Genomic DNA, 25627 nt, shown 5'->3' with positions numbered 1-25627 from the left:
TAAGTGAGTCTGTAGTCCATTTTTAGTCCTCAATTCCTATGCAGGCCTGGACGCAGTGATCTCGGCATCTTTACCCTGCCACCATCTTCTGGAAGTCTCAATGCAGTCAAGACAATTTTTACTTATCAAAACTGGGGGAGGAGGTGTGGACTTCACCCTTGAACTTAATTAATAGTAAAACCAGAGATTTCTGAATTTTATAATGAACAGGAAAACCTTGACAGCAAAGAATTATCTGGTGCATGGTGCCAACACTAATAATGCTGAAAGACCTTGTGCAAGAGGGAGGGATGAGTCACCCAGGGCTTCCAATGGTTTCCCTTTTCATTGTGCCAGATGTTATATCATTGTCCTATAGATGCTAATATATTTCAGTGTTCTTTCTCCTTATGGTTGGTTTCCTCACAGGTGTAAACTTGTTCCTAGTTGCTGTTCATGAGATTGGTCATTCCTTGGGTCTTTACCACTCCAGAGACCGAAAGGCCATAATGTTCCCCACAGTTAGTTATGTTAACCCCACTACATTTCGCCTGTCTGCTGATGACATACGTGGCATCCAGTCTCTCTATGGTGAGTTAAATTTCTCAAATCATTTTGCTTATGAAGATACCTGATCATGAATGGTCTCACAATCTCTACATTTGAGTGAAATGCCAACATCTACTCTGTGAGATAGGTAGGACAGATAAAATTTTCATTTTACAGATAAACACATGATGTCTAGTATGCTAATGACAGTACCAAAGGCAGAACCTGAGTCTTCTTTTTGACCAACATACCACTGCCTGCCGAAGAAGGCATGCAAAGAAATAACCTAACTGAGGCAGGAAAACACAGCGATCAGAGTTTTCTCCTCTGTGACATTACAACCACCCTGGGAAAACATCTTTATTGTATGCTTCCTGTGAATAAAGTTTAAGAGCTTACATTTTTCATGTATTTTTCATCAAGAAAACTGAATGCTTAAAAAAGAATAGTTTTTCCTCTTACTTTTTTTTTATAATGCTTCTTAAAATATATTTTCAGGAGGGCCAAATACAGACCCAGATACCTGTGACCCCAGTTTCGATGCTGTCACTACAGTGGATGATAAAATCTTTTTCTTTAAAGACAGGTAGGATAATTTTTTATATCTAATAAACAGTAAAGACTGACAAATATTTTTTATTAAAGCATTGTGGAAAACAATGGAAAGTAAATCAAATATAACTTGTGTAGGGACTTGTGCTTGATTCTGACGGCAGTTGATAAATATTTATATTTTGAAGCAGGAGTTTATTATCATTATGTTGTGTTTTAACTTAAAAAATGGCATGTTAAAAATGGATTTTTGCAAAATTAACATCACAAAGTATAGAGCCAATGGAAGTGAGCAGGTTTCTTACTCTCCTGCTACTAGCATCTATGATCAACACCTGTGGTCTTGCATGCATGACTGATGCCTGCATCTGGAGCATGGTGTGGGTAAAGGGCACACCTGAGCCAAGATTCAATCACAGCAGAGGACCCTGCAGCAGAGTACAGTGGAAAGACCAAGGAGCCATAGCTACCAGAAGCCCAGATGAGTGAAAATTCACCAGAGACTGTGAGGCCTGTTAGCCTCCCTACTGCTGCCTGCACTGCACCTGGCCACCTTCTAAAAATGCTATAAAAAGATCATTTTTCAAAAAATGTATTTTTGGTAGCAATCTGGATTGGAGAAAGATAACACAGGAAGCAGAGGAGCCAGAGAATTTTAATCATACATAAAAAAATTAGTGAAGTGTGGGATTCAAGCTGTAACAATACTTATTTTAAAAACTTGTTAATTTTATAGAGAAGAGAACTCTAGAATGATCTGTTGTTTAAAAATATTTATTGGTCTAGGCCAGAGGTGCGGGAATTGAGAGGATTCACCAGAGACAGAATGAGGAGCAGAACAGGTTGATCTACTGAAAAACACTGCTAAGGGGAGCAGCTGCTGAGACAGGAGAGGTCTGCTGCACCTGCTGCACCATATGTGGATTAGCTCTATGGTTGGGGATCAAACTCAAGGTGTAGTGGGGTAGTGCTCAGATTTAACCCCGAGGCCACCAACGAGGCCCAGTTTCTGTCTCTGAATACAGGTTGAAGCAAATGTTGGAGAACCTTACTGTTTAGTGGGTAGGCAAACATTCTCTATTTTTGAGATTATAAACCGAGATAGTTGAGAGTGAGTAATTTAAGATTACAAAACTGGCAAATGGATTGTGAGACTTAACTAAAACCTAAATCTCTACCCCAAACTCCAGCAATTTCCTTATGTCATTTGTTTGTTGAAATCATTGTTAGTAGCAAGGACTCATAGAATTCTTTCATCGTGGGATGGTCCTACAGACAACCAGAGAACAGGAGGTGAAGTTGATGTAAAGAAACATCAGTCATTTCACAGGTTCTTTCCACTCACGTTTCATGGTTCCTGAGTCTACAATTTTTGAAAATGTTTTATGTTTTCTTTTTCTGTCAGGTTCTTCTGGTGGAAGTTTCCTAAGGGTCCATGGAGCAATGCTAGCTTAATTTCTTCTTTATGGCCAACGTTACCATCAGGCATTCAAGCTGCTTATGAAACTGGAAACAAAAAGGACGTTTTTCTTTTTAAAGGTAATTTGTCGTTAATTTTGCAACAGAGCTAACCTTTAGGAAGAGAACAAAGTAAGGAAATATTACTTCTTTTCTAAATATGGACCACTAAGCACTCCCAATTTCATTAATGGTGGCTTTGAGGTATAAAATCCTAGGTAACGCATGCACGTTAGGGGAAAGTCTGTGAATATAAGAGGGTAATACTTAAAAAACCAAAAAACACAGGGAACCATAGCAGATGGACCATTTTTAAAAAATAGGAAAGAGTTACAATTTGGAAATACATAAAAGAATGGAGTTGTCTGCAAGTCAGTATCTCTCTATTTCTGTGGGATTTCAATGTATCCTTTTTCTTTGTCTTCACAGGTGATAAGTACTGGTTGGTCAGCAATTTAAGACCACAGTCAAACTACCCCAAGAGCATACGTTCTTTGGGCTTCCCTGACTTTGTAAAAAAAATTGATGCAGCTGTTTTTAACCCACATTTAAAAAAGACCTACTTCTTTGCAGATAACCAATATTGGAGGTGAGTTTTAATGGTTGGTAATTTGATTTGATTCTGAAGGTTTATAAAATAGGAAGGGAATAAGGTTTCCAGAAGCTAGTGTTTCCATGCAAATTTCCAAACTTCCATAACCTTTCTGGGAAGAGGATCCAAAGTATATAGGACTGGAATATTTATCACCAACTTAATTCTTTTCTCTATACTTTTTTTTCTTATATGAGATAACAAATAATGTGCTTTTTAAAGGAATATTTTAAATAAAATGTCACATTAATTACAGTAGAAACATGTTAGAAGATCATGTTATAGATGTATAAAACTTAGTATTTACAGTCAATTTGAAGCAGGTAAAGATTTTCAAGGTTCTTCCCATAACCACTGAGCCTACAAAGAAAAAAATGGGGAAACCATTACCTGGCAATAGCCCATCCTGCAAGATCTTCACTAACAGTAAGTTAGACAGTGAGACTCTATAAAGCAGGTCTGGGCAGAAGTGCTTGAACAGAAGTCAGGAAGTCTAGAGTTTGAGTCCTATAGGGACATGGAGTAAGTCTAGGTTCTTGGTCTGCCTATTACTGTCTTTGAATCATTTCAAGAATAGCTTTTCAGGAAGTAATAAGGTGGGTTTTGTGGTTCAGGTCAAGAAATGTCAAGCTTTATGTCATGAAATTAATTTTCTGTCTGAATTCCTACTGGTTGTTTCTTTTCTCAGGTATGATGAGAGAAGACAGATCATGGACCCTAATTATCCCAAATTAATTATCACAAACTTTCCAGGAATTGGACCTAAAATTGATGCCGTCTACTATTATAATAGTAAGTAGATTTGGAAACCATGAATATACTGCAAGTCCCTTCAAAAACTGAAGTAATTATAATACATTCAAGACCAAAGATTAGGGCTATAAATTATGCAAGAAAAGGGCTCTTACTCTCTCCATATGGCCACAGAGGGGAAAACATAGTAATGTATGCTTTAGACTAGGCAGGTGAGAAGAATGAACTATGTGGCATCTACTGTACTCTGAGGATGGTCTGGTAAACCCAAATGCCATTTCTATGGGTCTGAATGTTGCAATCTCCAATTACATCAGTACGCACGTGTGTATGAATATATGGCAGCCAGGCTTCAGGCAAACTGGAGTCTGTTCTACCATTTTATTATCTTGTATTCTTTACCTTCCTTTCAGCCCCCTCACTCTTTGTGGACTTTTATGGATGAGGCTGGGGGGAGGGCATGAGAAGAGAGGGAGAAGATGAGAGAAGCTTGAGTATGTTAACAGTTTGTGTTTGGGGATGTCTTTAAGCAAGGTCAGCCCATGTACAAATGTTCACTAAGTCCAGATAATTTATTTCCAACCGTGTGTGTCTTTTTAGCTCCTCCTGTGAGGTTTGGATCCCTACTCTGAGTTTGCTACCTGTGTAGGACATTCCAAAAACATTTGAATCTTAATAGCTCAAATCATTTAAGACCAAACAATCTTCTCAAGAAAAGTAGGATGATATTTAATGGTGAAATGACTGGCAACAAGCAAGGGCAGGACACCTAGCCAAAGAACTAAACACTTATATTCTCAAATAAGATCTTGCTTAGTCTAGATCATCTATAAAAATATAGATCTCTGTTATTATATATATACACACATAATATATAATATACATAGTACATATTATATATAATATATAATATAAATAATATAATATATACATATATACATAATATATAATCATGTATAACATATGTAATATATTACATATATAATATACATAACATATAATCATGTACATTGTAATATACATAATATATGCAATATATATATTACATATATAACATACATATTATGTATATATTATATATTGGAATATATTATACATATTGCAATATATAATTTAATATTTAATAATATATATCATAACATATAATAATGTATATTATAATATATATTATATGTATATATGTATAATATATGTATATATACAATATATGATTTAATATATTATGATATATTAGATTATATTACAATATGTATAATATATTCCAATATATAATATATACATAATATATGCTATATATATTATATATGTAATATATATTGTATATTATGTATATTACAATATACATGATTATATATTATGATATATATGAAATTATATATTACAATATGTATAATATATTCCAATATATAATATATACATAATATGTTATGCATATTATATATGTAATATATATTGCATATATTATGTATATTATAATGTACATAATGTGTCACCAAAGTGCATGAGCTTGGTTGTTAGTGATTTAATGAATATGTATTACATATATAATATACATAATAATATATATTATATATATATTATGTATATATAACAGATCTATATTATCATTATATATTATCTTTATTATTATATTATGCATATGTCTTATATATATTATATATATTATGTATGTATATATATATATATAAAACAGAGATCTGTATTTATATATTACATCTTTTTTCATTTTGTACATTTTTTTCATCTCAGCTGTAATCCCCATGGACCCACCACCATTTCACCCGTTTGCTATCACCATAGTCCCATATGCTCTTCCCACCCCTTTTGAACCTGTTCCCCTCCCCCCTCATAGAATATCACTGGTTTATAGTTGTTAGTTGATGCTTTGTTTTTACTTCATTACAATTATTTTTTTTTTCCTGATCCCTTACACTCCTGCTATGAGTGTATTTTTCTTTTTCTTCCTGAATTATTATTATTTCTTTCTGGATTATTATTATTTATGTCATTCTTCATTTGGTGCATTTTTTCATCAGTTGTAATTCCCATGGGCTTCCCACCACCAATCTGCTTGTGTGCCATTACCACAGTCCAGTGCACTCCTCCCACCCCAGTTCCAATCCTATTCCCCTTTCTACCCCCATAAAATATCTCTGATTTATAGTTTTTCATTGATTCAGCTCCATCCATGTTGCCACAAATGGCATGAGTTTATTTTTTGATTGCTGAGTAATATTCCATTACATATATGTACCACAACTTCTTGATCCAGTTATCTATTTTGGGGCATCTGGGTTGGTTCTATATCTTCCCTATTGTAAACAGGGAAGCAAGCAATAAACATAGGGTTACAGGTATCCTTTCGAAATAATGTTTTTATGTCCTTTGGGTAGATACCTAGCAGTGGAATTGCTGAACCATATGGAAGCTCCATTTTTAGCAGCTTGAGAAACCTCCAAACAGCTTTCTATAGTGGTTGGACCAATTACATTCCCACTAACAGTGTAGGAGAGTTCCTTTTTCTCCACATTCTTGCCAACATTTGTTGTTGCTTGTTTTTTGCCATTCTCACTGGTATGATATAGAATCTTGATCTCTATTATTTAAAAAAAAACATACAAGTGTAGAATTAAACTGTTTAATTTGCTTTCATTTTCAGGACACTATTATTTCTTTCAAGGATCTAAACATGTTGAATATGATGCCCATCATAATCGTGTCATCAAAATCCATGAGATGAGGTGTAAATGATTTAATGAATGGTGTTTTTGTCAACTCACTTTGGTTTAATAAGTATATATGCTGACTTGATGTGTGCCTAATGTACCTTCACATAGCAGTATATATCATAAAATAAAACAACGCTACAGGTCATTGGTAACTGATTATAAAAATAAGTTATTATATAAAATATAAGATTTGTCAAATTTTTAAAACTCTTACTTTACTCTGCTATTAAGTTTGAAAACAGACACCTTAAAGACCAAGAGAATATTTTGATTTCTAATGTCAACTTGAGATATTATATCATTATTTCTCTTAGCTACAAATGAAATAATTCCACAAACGTTAAATGTTTTAGCAAGAGTATCAATTTATTTCTTTTTGGGGTAAAAAAAATCTTTCTAGAGCTTTAAAAATGACCAAAAAAGAAATTATGAGTAAACTATATAATTTTAATAATGTAATTTTATCCTTTTGTGCTGATTCCCTAACATCTTATGTAAAGAAAGAAAATTTTGAAAAAATGTATTTGGCTTTTAAGAGTTTGGTTTTAAGGTTGCCTGTAAATAAAAAAAATCAATAGAGAATTATAGAATTGTAATTCAGCTAACTTTCTTCAAGTCCTTGAGTTTTCCAAGGAAATCTGTATTATCTGTAGCTGAATATTTATGCTCTTCATTTCAATCATGTCAAGAAGAATAATATACAAGAGCACTAGCACAGAGAAAGGTGCTGGTACAGAGAATGGCACTGGTTTAAGAGTTTAAATTAGAGTTTGTAAGCAGAGTGAAGAACAAAGCAAATGAACTACAAAGCCAAAACAAACACTTGGGATTATGACAGAAGAATTTATTTTCTTCAAAGTGGGGTGTGAAGGGCAAAGAGGTACTGATGGACTGTAGTGGAGGGTCACTGGTAATCTGTTGGTTTGTAATGTACATTTAAGAAAGCAGCATGAACCTAAACCCTTAAAACATAGCGATGTAAATCAATGTTACTTCAAAAAATAAATGAAATAAAACCATCAAAATAACGAATGTTTTTCTGAAAAAAGGGGTTATATAGTTTGAAAATAACCCTGGACCACTCCTAAATAAAACTAAGGTGTAAAGAGAAACATGGCTAGTGGAAAAGTAAAAGATAATCATATGTTTTGACCACCCCCTAAAGTGACCTGAATTCTTGGTCTGAAGTCAAGGAAGCACTGTCCAGACTACACACAACCCTGACAGAACCTACAGCAGATGACCACCATCCTAGAGGGAAGGAGGTATGAAATGAGGCATCATACAGAGCCGAGATGCCAGGAGTCCATTTGAGTCTTGCTCCCTGTGCTTAGATTTTGATTGGACAATATTTGCACCATCTGTACAACCTCACTGAGTTTATGGGATTAAATATGTTAAGTTTGGGGTAACCATTTTTCTCATCTGTGAAATGGAGTTTCTAATCTTTAGCTTGAATAGAGGGTGTAAAAATTAGTCCTTCTATGTAAAATAGTAAAAGATCACTGTGTAATGATTTTCTCCTTTCCTACTGGACAACTCTGAATATATATTTGTTTGACCACATTATACATTTTTAAGAAAACTGAGAGGCATTAGTTGCTAAAACTATGTAAGATAACAAAAGTTCAGGCCCTGATAGCATTCTTCTGACAACATTTAATGTATGCAATACAACATACAGTAAGCTCCGTTGGGGTTGTGTGAATTACTTCTGCCTTGTACACACACACACACATATATATATATATATATATATATATATATCTCCAACCTTAATTTTAATTATTACTACAACACAGCACTTCATTCTTTCATTCTTAAATTATGTGCCCATCCAGGACATGGTGATGGCACAGGGGTGAACTGGTGGTAGGAAGCCCATGGGGATTACAACTGAGATGAAAAAATGTACAAGGTGAAGAATGATGTAAAAAATATATATCAGGGCCCTCCCTGGTGGTGCAGCAGGTTAGAGCACAGCACTGAGAGGCTAAGGCCACTTTAGCATGAATTCGATCCATACCCTGGGAGTGACCCACACAGTGTGGCAGACATCTCCTGACCCACCCGCTGCTTCCCTCAGCAGTGTACTTCATTAGTCGGCCTGTTCTGCTCCCTACTCTCTCTGTGGTGAAGCCTCTAACTGCCCCTGTGCTGCTGGCCTGTACCCCAGTTCTGTATGCATGAATAAATAAATCTTTTTTAAAAAGAAAAAGAAAAAGAAAAACACATTTTCAAGAAGTGGTCTTTAAAAAAAGGACTATATGTGTGTGTATATATAACATATATACATATATCACTTTTATATAAAAATTTTTAAATAAACTACAAAAAAAAAGTCATGTGCCCATCCAAAAGATGGGTCAATAGTAACACATTATGACTCGAAAAAAAGATGAGCAGTCTCAGTGCAGAACTCAGCATAGGACCACTACCACAGACTTGTGAGAGAAATGGACATTACTGGTGATGATGTGAGAAAAATGTGAAGAAACCCAACCCCAGAAACCTAAACTCCAGAATAATGTGAATAGCAAAAGAAGTAGTCATTCAGCCAAGCGTTAATATCCTAAACTTTCATCTACTACAGAAATTTAAAAAGGACACAAGCAGTTTTTCCAGTGAGAGAGTGAATCTATAAAAGGACAATGACTAACCATAGATAAGAGTACAGCCTACTCAGGACACCAATCCCCTTATCTTCAATGAATAACCAGGAAGCCAGCTAGCCAGCCCTAAGTTGGACTTGCAGAAAGCTCAGTTATTAATTATAGTGACAATTTAGGAAGCTAAGCAATAATTTCTATGACAGTGAGCATGAAATGGTCAGAGCTTTATTAATAACAAACAGAACCTTTAATGTTTGACCTGTTTTGATCAGAACCAGTGCCAATCAGAAAAAAGCTAGCATGGGCCTTTAGCCAATAACAGATAAAAATGATGACCAAATAGAAAAAAAACGAATATACACCTCCAGCCAGTAGCACAGTATGCCTTGTTTCTAGATAACCCACCTACAGATCCCCATGCTAACAGCACAATCAGAATAACCTTCCCTATTTCCAGTTTAAAGTTTCCCACTCCTGGGCCCTCCTTGGTGGCACAGCGGGTTAAAGCACAGCACTGAGATGCTAAAGCCACTTCAGCATGAGTTGGATTCCCCACCCGCCCCACATGGCGCGCAGACCTCTCCTGACCCACCTGCTGCTCCCCTCAGCAGTGTACTTCAACAATCTGCCTGTTCTGCTCCCCACTCTGTCTCTAGTGAATCCTCTCACCGCCCCCACACCTCTGGCCTGTACCCCATTCTGTGTGGATAAATAAATAAATCTTTAAATAAATAAAGTTTCCCATTCCTCTGCCTCCTGGTAAGTCTTAACAAAACAGGGATGCTGACTCTTTTGCTGATATGCCCAGCCCGGAGGAAACTCAGCTATGACTGTTAAGTAGCTGTTTCAATTCTATCCAATTGATAGAACTTCATGCCACACCATACCTTTTGCCTTCCACCTGTCCTTTTTCTGTTTGTAACTCTCTTTACTTTATCAAATTTTTTACTTACATCTATAGTCCTACAGGTTTGCCTTACAGCTCACTTAGATGATTATAGTCCCTAAACTATTTAGCTTTGTTTTCTTCACACTGCAAAAAAGACAGAATTGCTGAGCCATATTTCACTAAGTCAAAACCTGTTCCATGAGAGAAAATAAGAGAATAAGACATATCACAAACTACAGGAAATCACTTGCAAAAAAACACATCTGATAAAGGATTGTTACCCAAAATATACATAGAGCTCTTAAAACTCACATAAGAAAACAAATATCCTATTAAAAAAAAAAATTGTCAAGGTCTTAACAGACACCTCACCAAAGAAGATACATGGGTGACAAATAAGTACATATAAAAGATGCTCTCTGTCACATCTTATCAGGGAAATGCAAGGTAAAAATTACAATGCCACTACTTATCTATCAGGACAGCCAAAGTCCAGACCACTGCCTACACCAAATGCTCGCAAGGATGTGGAATTAGAGCTCTCATTTGCTGATAATGGAAATGCAAAAATGTCAAATCACTTTGGAAGATAATTTCTTGCAAGCATACTCTTACCAAAAGACCCAGCAACCATGCTCCATGATATTTACCCAAAGGACTTGAAAACATCTCTACACAAAAACATATGCATGAGTATTTATCGCAACTTTATTCCTCATTGTCAAAAACTTGGGCAGGGGAGAGTGATTAAAATACCCTCAGTAGGTAAACAGATAAATAAATTGTGACATAGCCAAACAATGCAATCTCATTCAGTTCTAAACAGAAATGAGCTATCAAGTAGAAAAGATATTGAGGAAACTTAAATATGTGTTACTAAGTGAAATAGGTCAGTGAAAAAGTTCCCTACTATATGAGCCCAACTATATGACATTCTGGAAAAGGCAAAAGGATGGAGGCAGTTAAAAAAGATCAGTAATTCCAGGTGATGGGGTGAGAAGAAGCATAAATAGGTGGAGCTAAAAAGATGTTTTAAAGAAATAGAATTACTCGGATGATACCAGAATGATGGGTATATGTCATTAAATGTTTGTCCAAACCCACAGAATTTACAACACCAAGAATGAATTGTAATCTGTGGACTTCAGGGATTATACTGTGTCAATGTAGCTTCATCAATTGTTACAAATGTACCACCTGATGAGGGATGTTGATAAAGGGGGGAGGCTATGAATGCTTGGGATTCAGGGAGTATGTGGTAAATTTCTGTATCTTCCCCTCTAATTTTGCTTTGAACCTACAACTGCTCTAAAATAATACAAGTCTTTTACAAAGTTAAATGTAAAAAAAAAAAAAAAAAATGAAGTGGTCCTAACCCTAAAATCATTGTCTCATGGACAGAATCTATTGAAGGAGAAACTCAAACAAGTTTCAATTTGTACTCCAAAGAAGGTAGAAATTAGAAAATTTTATATACACACACATGCTATACACACATTTATATGTATATCTATATATGTAGTATATGTTATATATAATTTTATTTTTTAAAGATTTATTTATTTATGCATACAAGAACTGGGGTGCAAGACAGAGGTGCAGAGGCAGTGAGAGCATTCACTAGAGACAGAGTGGGGCGCAGAACAAGCAGATTGACAAAGTACACTGCTGAGGGGAGCAGTGAGCAAGACAGGACAGGTCTGCCGCGCCATGTGGATCACCTCCAGGGCAGGGATCAAACTGGCACTGACATGACTGCGGCCACCTTGCAGTACTGTGTCCTAACCTACCAGGGAGGGTCTATATGTAATTTTAAAGGGAGAAATTAATCAGCAGCCATGGAAATAGATTTCCCAAAACTTTCGCTACAAAACAGAAAATGAAAAGAAAAAAAGAATCAATATTTCAAGTGATGCTGCTTGTTTTTTAATGAATTTTCCCACTGTTTAAAGGAATAGTGAAGTTGTGGGGGGGGGGTAGAGAGCCCTAGGGAAAATGCTAAAAAGTATCTGTATTTTAGGGTACAGACTCTGATAATATATATATATAAGGGACTGCAGAAGCAGCCCCCAGCATTCAGTGTTTGGGATTCAGCATTTGAGGACTTGGTGTTTGGGATTCAGTATTTTCAGGGCCTCAGTGATTCTGGGGTCAGCAATTTAGGCCCTCCCTCTCCCAGACAGTTCTTCCAGAAGGCTATTGTGGGCCTCTGAAAAACATGGAGAGTCCTCTAGCAGCCAACCTCAGAGAGGAAAGGTTCAGAGACTTTGCAAGTAGCCAAACAACTGAAACTATTCCCGGTTTTGGTGCTGTTACAGCCTAGCAGAGAAGGCAAAGACCTGGAGCGTGGCATCTCACTGAACTGTGTGGCCATTTGTTGGGTTGTTCAGCCACTGCAGCTACTGCTGTGATTGCCACTTGCTTGGTGCTACGCTGGGGCATGTCAGCAGCTCTGGGAGCATCTCCTGTTGTTATCTTCTGTTGTCTTTGTAAGCTGGAACCAGGCCTATAGCCTGCATGCTATGTGCTCCAGGCCTCAGGTGGGAAGATGCCATCTTTGATACTTTTTGTTTAGGACTTAAAGTATCTTCGATACTTTTTGTTTAGGATACTTGCTTGGAGTGGGGTAAATGACCATTTTAGTTTCATTCACTCTTTGTTTTTCCCTGGTTTGTCAAATAAATCCCATTTTTGTTGCTCTCTGAACCTGAGTAGTCTTGCAGTTGTGTGCATGGGTGAAGAATTCAGAGAGTGACCAATAAACTATCTGGGCAGTGTCCTTGGTCAGTTTTAGTTAGTGCCCCTGATGTCCTGTGTCACTTCTAATGTAATCTTCATTTGAGAAAAATTATTTCTGAAGCAATGTGTTTTACCTTTCAATCCAAAGAAACAAAAATATAGCCTGCTGAAGTATCATTAAGAATCTTAATTGATGTTACTGGGTTTGCACAGTTGGAATACTTGCCAAGAATATTACAAAATGTTTTCCTCCTTTCCATAAAATCAGAATTGCCTGGAGTCCAATAAAGGACACTGTCAGGGCCAAGGAATTTGAATGATGGGTTTCAACATTTTTACCACTTGTGCTGAGTGATCTGAGTCATCATGCTTGTATAAGTGAGGAAAGATGGAGCCAGCCACGTGCAGACCTTATCTGTCCCTATTCCTTTTCTCTTCCTGTTGCCCTTTCAACTAAGAAGTTGGAAAGTTTATGTGGCAAATAGGTATAAAAATTAACATAGATGACCTGTTGTCCGCTATGAAAAAATTGAGGGGAAAAAGTCTGTTAAGCAACATGTTTTATCCCACAATTTAAAGGGAATATATCCCCTAATTCATACTTCTCTGGCTGGTGATATTTAGAATTTTGGAAAAAACAGATGACATTTTATTAGTTTCCCTTGGTCAGTATGATATATAAAAGAACATCCAGGTATTAAAAAACTAGATGTGGGCCCTCCCTGATGGCGCAACAGGTTAGAGCGCAGCACTGTGAAGCTAGTTCAATCCTTGGCCAGGGAGATGAACCACAGCAGACTTCTCTTGTCATGCCCACTGTTCCCCTCTGCAGTGTACTTTATCAATCTGCCTTTTCTGCTTCTCACTCTGTCTCTGGTAAGTCCTGTCACATCCCACATTTCTGGCTTGTACACCAGTTCTTGTATGCAAACATAAATAAATCTTAAAAAAAAAGAAAGAAAGAAAAAAACTACATGGAATTACAATGAAGTACTAATATTTTTTTTCCTAGTGGTGAGACTATCAATGATTTATTTTCTTCAGTTTTTTTCTATATTCTAAATTTTCTATAATAAAAATGTAAAAATTTATAGGAACATGGCATTCCATCATCCACAGAAAAAAAAAGTAAGTATCTTAGCTGCTGACTGATTGGAGTAACCTCCAATCGTCTTCCTACAACTTTTTCATTTTTCAATCTCCCTTCACCCACTTTTCACTTCAATAAAAACTTGCTTTTTACCATTTTCCACACAGACTCTAAACACTCTTGATTCTGCATAACTATTTATTCTGTTCCTGGATTTTCTTCCATGCACACGTACCTGTAGCTTTACCTGGGGGATTTTCCAATTCTCTCTACAGAATTCCTTCACAACTTCTTTCTTGACTCCTAATATAATTAATTATATTGGGTTCATTCCTTCTGCTACATTACAACCAACCTTCCTTTCATCCTTTCTTCGTTCCTACTTTCAAGTAACTCTCCAGATTTCTCTTTTAACTATTATCTCCAAATCTATACCTTTATTTGCATCTAAGACCCAGACACTAGAGGTAGTATGGACCATCATTATCAGTCTAAGTTTTGAACTGTTGAATATAAGTTTATTTCCAAGCCTCTAATCTTAGAGATAAGAGTGACAAAATCAGGCATTTTTTTAATATTTAATAATAAAAAACTATTTTCATATAATTTATACTATAGTTTCTATATTAGCCATTAACAAATTATTTTTTGAAACACTTTCACTTCTATACTAAGAGTTCAGTTTTTCCCTAGTGTTTATAACTCTCCTCTACATTTGATGTATTTATTCTCACTTCTTCTTGACGTCTTTTCCCTCCCTTTTTTCTTCCCTCCTTATTCTTATTCTTCTTTCCCTTCCTACTTTCATTACTTCTTTCATTCATCTACTTTTTTACATATTCCATATCATTAACAGCACTGCTTTCCAAGCTTTAGTCTACAATATATAAATTCCCTACCTCATTCATTTCCAGAAAACTCCTTGTTTCTACAATTTTAGTTTGGATACTTGACAAACACAAGAATGAGGATTTTGAGTATATAAGTCTTCCATATTTTTTCTCTTACTAAAAAGAGTAAAGCTGATAGCTTTTACAATTACACATAAAACTCTGAAAAATTGATTTTTGATGCATTTGGTAAATACAAGGTGGAAGATTTGAGAATGAAAAGCATCTGCATGACTTGTGCATTTTTTATCTCTCATGTCTGACTTTAAAAAAATCTACATATTAACAAATTCCTTAAGCAATTTTGGGGGTACTGCTATATGCAAGACATATGTTAATATAAGACGTACAGAAATAAATGAAACACAGACACTATTCTCTAGGGACTTATAGTATTATGAGGGAGACAGGTAAGCAATTCACATTATATTTCAGGGGAAAATCGGCAACAAGATACCATAAAAAATAACTAATGGGCCCTCCCTGGTGGCGCAGCAGGTTAAAGCACAGCACTGAGAAGCTAAATCCACTTCCGCACAAGTTCGATCCCTGCCTGCCCGGGAGGTGACCACATGGCGTGGCAGACCTCTCCTGACCCTGCTCCCCTCAGCAGTGTACTTCATTGATCTGCCTGTTCTGCTCCCCGCTCTGTCTATTGTAAAGCCTCTCACTGCCCCTGAGCCTCTGGCCTGTACCCCCATTCTGTATGCACAAATAAATAAATCTTTGAAAAAAAAAAAGTAATGAACTCTTTTTTGAACAAAAAAATCTTCTGGGCCCAGAAAAGGTGCTGCATTTTTGTTTCAAGAGATGATGGTGTTCTTAGAGGCTGACTTCTGTGTTTATTTGAGGGGCAATGAAATTCATGTTTCCAATCTCATTTGAACATTTGGGAAAATAAACATGATGCCTTTCAGACTTTCCTCTAAATATCTCTTATGCATTATGACACCAGAGAACACTCACAAAGTAAAAGCCTTTACCCATAAGAAATTAATGCGTACGGCCTCCACAACTTCTCTGCATCTGATTTAGACTTTTCTGCCTGACTCTCATTCCTTGCTAGAATCATTATCTGCCACAGATTGTGCTTCCACTCCATCCCCTGAGCTATCCTGCCATTAGTATGGACAAAGATTGCCCCCATTCCAATCAAGACACAGATGTGTTTCCCCAAAGGAATATAGATCATGAGTTTTGAAATGTCTCTTGGCAGAGTCAAGATTAATGTGGATTTCAAAGTTCCCCACACCAAGTGGTCCTAAGGACCAGACATCCCTCAGGTACAGTGACCTAGTACCAATGGGAATCTTGCAACATCTTTTATAGGCATTGGGTTGAACTTGCCAATTTTATTGAGAAACAAACAATAAACAAATAAAAAACAAGGAAATGCAAGATGGCTATAAGTGGGAAGGAGCAAAACTTACCTCTACTAAATGCTCACTTGGTACACAGAATTTTTATTCACCATTTTACTGAATTGTCCCAAGATGTTTTACTCTATAGAAAACAAATAAGCAAATCAACAAACCACAGTGATGAATAAAAATGCTGTTCACTAAGTGAACTTTCAGTCAGTTTAAGTTTTGCTGCCTCTTATTTGTGTGCCTTTCACTTTTATATGTCTTTAATTTTTTTTAGCTTTATTTTTGTAAGGGCCAGGGAGGTGGGGAAGATGAGAAGGTGAGGAGAGGACTGAAAAGTTTAACAAAGTTTCTTCCTCTGGTTATGTTTAGGGTCTTTCCCACAAGCACTTACACAACTGATGTGTTCAGTACTCTACCCAAAAAATTAAGGGGAAGGAAGAGAAAGGAAAAGAAGGGAGAACAGGAAAAAGCTAGGTAGATGGGGTATTTAGGAGGGATTATTTTCCCCCATTCATACTTAAAAGTTTAAATTTTGGGAAGAGGAAGAGATCGAGAAAACCTAAGGAAAGTATAGAAGATAAAAGACAGTAGAATTTCAGTCCAGTGAGCAAGGTAATTCAGTTCCATTCTATTAGTCTTTATGGCACAGCTTGTGATGGACATAAAAAAAAATGGCTACACTTTTTTTTCTCATAGACAATTTTTATTTGAAACTGCCTGCCAGCTTTCCTTCTTAAAGCCTAACAAATCTAACCAGAAAGCAATTAATAGGTTTTTTTTTTTAAATCAGGGCCCCAAAACTGAGCCCTTCCTTCCAATTTTATTCTAGTTATTATTTTATCTGCTTTTTATAGAACCTATTACTAAACACTGTAGTTTCACAGGTACAGATTTTCACTTACATATTATCACATGGATTTTAAGATAAGTTCTTAAAATAAAACTGCATGAAACAGTTCTGCATGATTCTGATTTTTTACCAAGTAAGCCCACTTCTATTAAACACACAAACATAAATTGACCAGTAAATTCCAGTTACTTAATTTTTTCCAGAGGAAAAAAGAGAAGAGCTCCAGTTTTCTCCTTAGCAGGGCAGGAAGCATTTCCTGGAGCTTAATCACTGTTCTGACTTACAAAATTGGGATGGTTGAGAGAAATTAGTAAAGTACATTATATCATCGTACGTTGGAGCTGGAATTTTTGGAAATGTTCCTGATATTCAGATGAAGGCAATCATGAGTCAAGCTGGGATGAACCAAACCAACATTGTCACCCTATAAAAGCTGAGTTTCAAGGAGTAAATCTAGAAGGAGACAGGCAAAGAGCAAGCATCAAAGCAACATAGAACCAACTAGTATCAGTGGAAATGAAGACTTTTCTGATTCTGCTGGTGCTGTGTACAGCGACGTGCTTTGCCTACCCACTGGCTGGAGGTGCGGAGAACCAGAACAGCATGGACTTTGTTCAGGTAACCAAGGAGGTGTCTCTCACATTCCTTGATGAGCCAAGTGGGAAACCAACTCTGCTCTCCATTATAAATCACTCTGAATGGTTTGCAGGGGTAGTTCAAGAATGGGATATGTAGAGTCTCAGTATCACACTGTGCAGACACTTCTTTCATGCAGGAAAATCACACGATGGCACAGTGGAGGCACACAGATAGAAGCGTAGAGTGGACAGACCAAGCCCAGTTTGGATGGAACGAAGTACTCCAAGTTTTGGGGGTACCTTAGTTCAATATAATTTTTGCTAGATATTTATATGGCGAAGGTCACATTTAAGTACAAAAATCTATCTAGATGTTTTTTTCTTTAGTCATAGACATGTGATAAAATTGAGTCAAATTACTAGAAATACACAGTTATACCTATAGATGCTTGTCTGTTTTGCTTTTCTCCTTACAAGTCACTGGCTATCTACCTCAATTTTCCACTTCATTTTCATTATTTTAGTAGTAAACTGCAGACATTATTTAGTTACAAAGGTACACTACAGTGCGGAGGCAACTATAACTGAAGAATTAAACAAAATATACCATCTATTTTGATTTCAGCAAACTAGAGAAACACTTCAAAAATACTGAGTGGGCAACTACACAAATTTACTATAAGTCGATAAAAATAGTAACAATGATCTAAAATCTATAATTATTATTATTCCGTTAGAGATATCTAGAAAACTACTACAACCTTGCAAAAGATGCAGAAAAGTTTTTTAGAAGAAAGGACAATAGTCTAGTTGTGAAAAAAATCCAAGAAATGCAGAGGTTCCTGGGGTTGAAGGTTACCGGGCAGCTGGACTCTGACACCCTGGAGATGATGCACAAGCCCAGATGTGGAATCCCCGATGTTGGTCACTTCAGAACCTTTCCTGGCTCCCCCAAGTGGAGGAAAACACACCTCACTTACAGGTACTGGGTCCAAAGAGGTTTTCACATACATGAGATTTTATAAACTACTATCCCAGGAGGAAAACTGTATCGTCTTCAATTTTCCCCATGCAGAATTGTGAATTATACGCTGGATTTGTCAAGAGATGCTGTTGATTCTGCCATAGAGAAAGCTCTGAGAGTCTGGGAGGAGGTGACACCACTTACATTCACCAGGATTAAGGAAGGAGAGGCTGATATCATGATCACTTTTTCAGTTAGAGGTAAAAACCATAAAATGCTTCCAGTTATTGGGTGTTGTTTTACTTAAAAAGAGTTTAAAGGGCCCCTGACACCTATCACTACAATAAAAGTATTTTCTCTATCAGAACATGGAGACATGAACCCTTTTGATGGGCCTGGAGAAATTTTAGCTCATGCCTTTGCACCCGGACCTGGAATTCACGGAGATGCTCACTTTGATGATGATGAACAATGGACAGAGGATACAGCAGGTCAGTTATACACTCAGGATGACTTGGATTGATTTTGCTTATATTTATAAAAGTCTTAATAACTATTATGTAGGAAATGGGTGTTCTGGATTTCCCAGTGGATCAAAGATCAGTAGAGTTTACATCTGTTTTTATCATCATTGAAAATTTTTCAGGAGTCTAAAACGTTTATTATCTCATCTGCAACTCGAGCCATCACTGAGTATTTCTCTGATGACAATGGTTCCAGTGTGCTCTTAGGCTCACCATTAAGAGAAATTTCTTTGTAGATATCCAGGGATTAGCATATTAAAATAAACATACACTACTGTGTGTCCTGAAGATTGCTTATATCCAACTGGGGGAAATTGCCCCCAATTATTTTTTTTTATTTTTCAAAACAGAAATAAGAATTAAAACCCAGTAACTGTGACTCCTATTTAGATTTTTCTGGCTAAACCAACCTATATTGACTCTCTCTAGGTTAAGTGTGTTTATGAACTTACTCTGAAGGAAAGGACTAAACCCCCAAAACAATGTACAAACACTTTAGATAAAAGAATGTTTCTAAACTCATAAATGGATACTTTGAGAAATGGCTTCCACAGTTTAAAAAAACTGAAACAAGTAACACTGCCTCTGAACTTTAATTAGAATTTATAATAAAAACTAAAAAAAAAAATTCTGCAGAGAGTACAAATGTGAAGATTGTGCTAGGTAAACTTCTTGGTTTAACTGAATTAACAACTTTTTCCTGCAAAGGAACCTCCTACAAAGTCTCAAATGAGAATTCTACCAGAATCACCAGCTACACAAACAAGACTTAATAAAAGTAACTTTTAGTGTCTATGTCAATCAAATTACCCAATGCCTTCCAGTTTTGGCATTCTGGGGTTTTTTGTTTGTTTTTTAATATGAAAAAATATTCTGTATATGGCTAATGTTTGGACAGCAGTTGTCTTTTGTGAGAACTGCTAGACATCGTATATTTCTAGTCCTGACATCTATCATTGTTGATACCTGTGGACCCAATAAGTACTTGTTGACCATGAGGCTGAAGAATTATGTAGGCAACAACTTCAGGGTGGTGGTGGGGGGGGGAGGAATAGGCTTCTCATTGTCAGAGAATTTCAGAATTAAGTGGAATAAACTGATTCATTGAGACTAAGTGGAAAATGTTAATAACATTGAAATAGTGTTTTTCACTGACAACTGAAGAGAAATATTTATTGATGTTTCAACAGCTTGGTTCATGAATACAGGGAAAAGAACCCCTTTCTCATGAAATAAGTTAATAGGCTTTTGGGGCTGAAGAGGGGCGTAGTTTGATTTGACTAGACACTGGCTCAAAGACTCATTTCAATGACAAGCTTTGAATGAGCCTTGAAAAATACTTGGTTTTGCATTAAGTGTGTAATCAGTCAATTCACTGACTAACCAAAAAGAGAGGCAAAATAAGTCCTGTATGCTTCTAGGAAATAAAGAGTATACACAACTGTGTGATACATGTATTGCATTTGTTTTTAAGTGAGTTACTATTACCAATAATTTCTTAAATAGGCATCAATTTATTCCTCGTTGCTGCTCATGAGTTTGGCCATTCCTTGGGTCTCCATCACTCAGCCAACACAGAAGCTCTGATGTACCCACTGTACAACACCTTCACAGACCTGACTCGGTTCCGCCTTTCTCAGGATGACGTGGAGGGTATCCAGTCTCTGTATGGTGAGTGATCTGGGAAAAGTCAGGTGTAGCTTTGCAATCATGCTTTTCAGGAAAGCTTTAAATGCTGCACAGAGCATTCTGGATTCCATTCAAAGCATGTACAGTATGTTTGAAAAGCACATAAACTGAGCAGAGCATCACATGGCTCCTAATGTTGGATCACTGCATCTGCCATCTGTTCCCTTTAGGGCCTCCCCCTGGTGCCCCTGTGTTGCCCACAGAATCTGCGCCTCCAGGACCCGGGACTCTAGACATGTGTGACCCTGCCTTGTCCTTCGATGCCGTCACCACCTTGAGGGGAGAGATCCTATTCTTTAAAGACAGGTTAGACTGGGAAGTTTTATTTTCCTATCTATTCTTTTGATGTACAATGCCTAGAAAAGGAAATTAACAGAAACTTGATGTTTTTAAACAAAACAAAAATGATTCCTTTGAACTTGAAATCCTTTAGAACTGGTGTTCCACTTTCCCACCATTTTCTAAAATGATCAAGTTCATTTTCAATGACTTGGAATGATTTGAAACTTGTCCTGAGTGTCTGCGAATGTCTTAAGCTACAGTCATGGTAGCTTTACAAAAAGGCACAAGAAGAGCTTCAGAATCAAATTTATCTTTTCCGTCTTTACAAATGACAGCAGGATAAGCTTTGTAGTTAATCAATAATTAATTCACTGCTGGATGAACATGCAAAGCAGAGAATTCAAACAGCAAAAATGAGAAGTTCAGACCGAGTCTGCCATACCTTAGTGAACCCTGGCTCCTGAGTTTTCCTCATATTATCTATAATCAAGGACTCTTTTATATACTTCCGGAATAGTTCATGCATAAATGAGAATATTCCACACAGTTCAGACACACTAAAATGTAGGTAACTATAACGTGCATACTGTTTTGCATGAGTTATAGGTATTAAGCTAGTTCATTTGCATTGTAGGGTAATTTGGATAGTAAATTTGCACCCTAGGCTAACTTTCTTTCACAAGAGACATTACTCTGGAATCATATGGGAGGAGCTGAGGTGCAGTCAGGTGAAGGAAAAAAGTATCTCCTGTGGGATATACCTTATTTCTATCTGTCCTGGTGTCAAGAAGATGAGGAATGGGGAAAGAGGCAGGGCATGAGGAAAAGATGCTGAAGGTGAAAGACTGTTTCAGTTTATATTTCCTTGTACATGTATTGCAGACATTTTTGGCGCAAACAACTGAGTGTACCTGAAACTGAATTTCATTCCATCTCTTCATTTTGGCCGTCCCTCCCTTCGGGCATCGATGCTGCATATGAAGTTACCAGCAGGGATACTGTTTTCATTATTAAAGGTAAGTACTATAATTTCTTTAAGTTGTTAAAATAAACCCTCTCACTGGAAAAATGAACAGGTTTTTAATTTCACTTTGTTATTCTAAGGTAATGAAGCAATACTTTATTACTCTAAACCAACTTTATTACTCTAAAGTAATGAAGCAATAATCAAGACATATTATTTTACTTCTGTTACAGTGATATAAATAAATACATAAATATAAATTCCTCAGTATTATAAATTTCCTCATTTGATCTGTGTTTGTATAATCAGTCTACAAATAATTTGTTTAGGTACCCATTTTAAGCTGGTGACTAAATCTAAAATTCTGCTTCCTTTTTTACTATGAAAGCCAGAGATGCTAAAAAGTATTTCTAAAATGAAAAGACTTAACTGTTACATACTCATTAGGACTCTCAATTATTTTTTAATAGGAAAACAGTTCTGGGCCGTTCGAGGAAATGAGGCACAAGCAGGTTATCCAAAAGGAATTCACACCCTGGGTTTTCCTCTAACCATAAGCAAAATAGATGCAGCTATTTCTGATAAAGAAAAGAAGAAAACTTACTTCTTCACAGAGAACAAATACTGGAGGTAGGATGCAACAGGATAATATTGGATGGAGGCTTGTTGGGTGTTATTTTTTCTTTCACTGCAATTCCCTGCCCTCACCTTAGCCTGCTTCTCTCTCAGTAGGAAAGGCTTTAGACAAACAACTACAGGAGGTGCTGGCTGTGGAGTACAGGTGCTTCCTCACAAGTGTTGCCCAAGCTTTCCGTTTTGAGTTCCACATGCTATCGGCTGGACCTTCCCTCTCCACCTGCGTAGGGTATCTTCTCTTCACCCATCAAATCCCATACATCTTTCATGTATGGTTTCTGCTGGACTCTAAATCTGTTTAGACTTTACTTGCTTTAAAAGCAGATGCCAGCCCTCCCTGGTGGCACAGTGGGTTAAAGCACAGCACTGAGAATCTAAAACCACTTCCGCATGTGTTCGATTCCCACCTGCCCCGGAGGTGACCACATGGCGCGGCAGACCTCTCCTGACCCGCCCGCTGCTCCCCTCAGCAGTGTACTTCGTGGATCTGCCTGTTCTGTTCCCCACTCTGTCTCTGGTGAAGCCTCTCACCACCCCTGAGCCTCTGGCCTGTACCCCAGTTCTGTATGCACAAATAAATCTTTAAGAAAAAAAAAAAAAAAGCAGATGCCCTGAGAACACAATTTAACATTTCTTTCTAGGTCTTAAAAGGCTACTCAGGGTATCTGTGGATGCTTGTCTGGTCTTCTCAATTTTATGATTCGTAAGCATGTCCCTTAACTTCAGTCATTCATCCTCTGCCTGCTTAAGAGGAGGGTGAGCGAATAGCAGTTCATGGTTAGAACCCAGAGTGCACACAGAGGCTGATTCTTGACCACCTTCCCAGAGTCTGCAACATCTGGGCAGACCAATGAAAACACAGTCAAAAATGCATTTACTCTGCTTTGCTTCTAACCCCAAATCCTTTCCTCAGGAGGCTGCATGGGAAATCCAGGTGTGCAAGATAGGGAGGGCATATATGAGCCAAGTATGGCAAAGAACTTGAAATTTGTGTTTGAGATGAATGATTCAATTTACTTTAAGTATCTGTTCACATCATCATGCCTTTTTGACAAAAATGATTGAGGTTCTCTCTGTCCATGCTTAAGAAATATGGTAACAAACAATTGCTATAGCAGAATGTTGCCTCAGCTCCTGCTAGAGGTACATTTTAAGAGTTAAGTTTAAATGCAGAGCCATTAAAGTCCTGTGTTTTGGGGGTACAAATATGCTTGACATTTATGGGTATTATGTGGAAAGTTCACTAAAATAACCCATTAAACTATCACAATTTAGAAATTTTGGTAATGTGCCCTCTTCCTAATGCTGAGCTGTGTGTCTCTTACTTGGTCTAGTTTTGATGAGAAGAGATGGTCCATGGATCCAGGCTTCCCTAAGCTAATAAGTGAAGACTTTCCAGGGGTCGGTTCAAAAGTTGATGCTGTTTTTGAAGCTTTTGGTAAGAGGACATTTACTTTATTGCCAATGGAGCACTAGGTATCAGAGGGCAGAGAATTGAAATAACTCTTAACAGGTTTTCTTTAACCAGTTCTCACCTTCTTCCCCCAAATATTAAACTACCAATTTAGTGTCAATTATATTAATATTTCATATAACCATAGCACTATTCTTCCTGTTTTGTGCATGCAAATAAAATCAGCATGCCCAGTGTTATTCCCTTGTATAGAGCTATTGCCTTTCAGATTACTGTGTCAGTATAAAACTCTCCTCACAGATGTGATCACATTTAATATTGGTTGACTTTCTCCTCCCTATTTCTTCTAAGCCATACCATTGCTTCAAATTCCAGAGAGAGTTTTCTCTGTCTTTACTGAGTAATTAATCAAATTGTCCATATTGGTAAACTGCAAATGCCTACTTAACTCAAAATACTTTAAAAATAAATTGTAATAAATTGTTTTCACAAACAGAAATAAATAAAAAAAAGTTCTTTTCCTACACAAGGATGAGTGAACACTGGTAATCTTTTTGGCAAGGTAACCTGGGCACCAGGCTGGTAGAGCCAGACAAGAGTCCTCTGGTGTTCCAGAGAATTGATGTGTTTCTCTGAGGTCAGAAATGCCACTCAGGCTGTGATAGGGGGAGGAGGGTAAGTAGTGTCAGGTGGAAGAAAATAAAGAGATCAAAAGTTTCCAAAGAAGCAGAGAATTTTAGTTGATTAGAAGCAGAATAATAGCCAGGAGCCAGAGCCAGGTTGAGCCATAGGACAGAGCTGGAAAGGAGTGCTGTCTCCTTGCCAATGACCTTACACAAACATGTAACTCTCTCTGAACCTCAATGTGTTTATCCATAAAATGGAATTAGATATATTTTCCTCGTTGGATCTTTGCAAAAATAAATGGGAGAAAATACATAAAATGCTTAACATCGTTCCTGGCATGTAGTTAGAACTCTGTACGCCCTGTCTTCAGTTGTCTGTTACTGAGTTGAATATTCTGCCAAATGCATGTAAACAGAAAACTATCTCACTATTTTCCCTTGTCTTTATTTGCAGGGTTTTTCTATTTCTTCAGTGGATCTTCACAAATGCAATTTGACCCAAATGCAAAGAAAGTGACACATATTTTGGAGAGTAACAGCTGGTTTAACTGTTAGGAGAGAAACTAAGAAGACATGGGCATTTTAAATGAAGTGAAAAATTCTTCACCTAAGTCTTTGGGCATTGAAACAGTTCATCTTCTTTTACATCTGTAGTGACTGAGAAATTGATTCCGAAGAATGGGAACTGGGGCTTGTGCCAGTCACCTTCATGTGTAATGGGCATTCCAAGCCACTGGGAGCTTGCACTTGTGATCTTCTACAGGAAAAGGGGGCACACTCAGTTGCATCCCAATGACTTGTACAGAGACTACTTGCTTGGTATTACTATTTGCATGATATTTAATAAACAATGATTTTACTTTACTGCTTTCTTTCTTTGTTCCAAAATAAGTCAGTC

At 36.9% G+C, this 25627-nt stretch overlaps 2 protein-coding genes across 2 annotated transcripts in view; both read left to right on the top strand.

The window, feature by feature from the left end:
- Positions 1-6634, top strand: part of MMP12 (matrix metallopeptidase 12) — a 19892-nt gene extending 13258 nt beyond the window's left edge. The window contains exons 5-10 of the mRNA XM_004688759.1: positions 409-570; positions 1027-1114; positions 2486-2619; positions 2968-3127; positions 3819-3922; positions 6543-6634. Coding sequence (XP_004688816.1) covers positions 409-570; positions 1027-1114; positions 2486-2619; positions 2968-3127; positions 3819-3922; positions 6543-6634 — 740 coding nt within the window. The remainder of the gene's footprint in view (positions 1-408; positions 571-1026; positions 1115-2485; positions 2620-2967; positions 3128-3818; positions 3923-6542) is intronic.
- Positions 6635-17568: 10934 nt separating this feature from the next.
- Positions 17569-25284, top strand: LOC101631683 (stromelysin-1). Its single transcript, XM_004689052.1, has 10 exons — positions 17569-17670; positions 18368-18612; positions 18706-18854; positions 18960-19085; positions 20625-20789; positions 20978-21113; positions 21972-22105; positions 22524-22683; positions 24024-24127; positions 25184-25284. The coding sequence occupies exons 1-10, from the start codon at positions 17569-17571 to the stop codon at positions 25282-25284; spliced, it is 1422 nt and encodes a 473-aa protein (XP_004689109.1).
- The last annotated feature ends 343 nt before the right edge of the window (positions 25285-25627 follow it).

This window comes from Condylura cristata, unplaced genomic scaffold (genome assembly GCF_000260355.1).
Source record: "Condylura cristata isolate star-nosed mole 26May11 unplaced genomic scaffold, ConCri1.0 scaffold00025, whole genome shotgun sequence".
NCBI lineage: Eukaryota > Metazoa > Chordata > Mammalia > Eulipotyphla > Talpidae > Condylura > Condylura cristata.
The sequence above is the reverse complement of the archived record's forward strand: the minus strand, read 5'-3'. Positions and strand labels throughout refer to the sequence as shown.

What these genes read in the sequence shown, in the direction of transcription:
- LOC101631683 (XM_004689052.1), top strand. Translation starts at nt 17,569, where the DNA reads ATGAAGACTTTTCTGATTCTGCTGGTGCTGTGTACAGCGACGTGCTTT. An exon ending in GGGTATCCAGTCTCTGTATG is followed by an intron (nt 20,790 to 20,977) that starts GTGAGTGATCTG and finishes TGTTCCCTTTAG; the next exon opens with GGCCTCCCCCTGGTGCCCCT. An exon ending in ATCCTATTCTTTAAAGACAG is followed by an intron (nt 21,114 to 21,971) that starts GTTAGACTGGGA and finishes CATGTATTGCAG; the next exon opens with ACATTTTTGGCGCAAACAAC.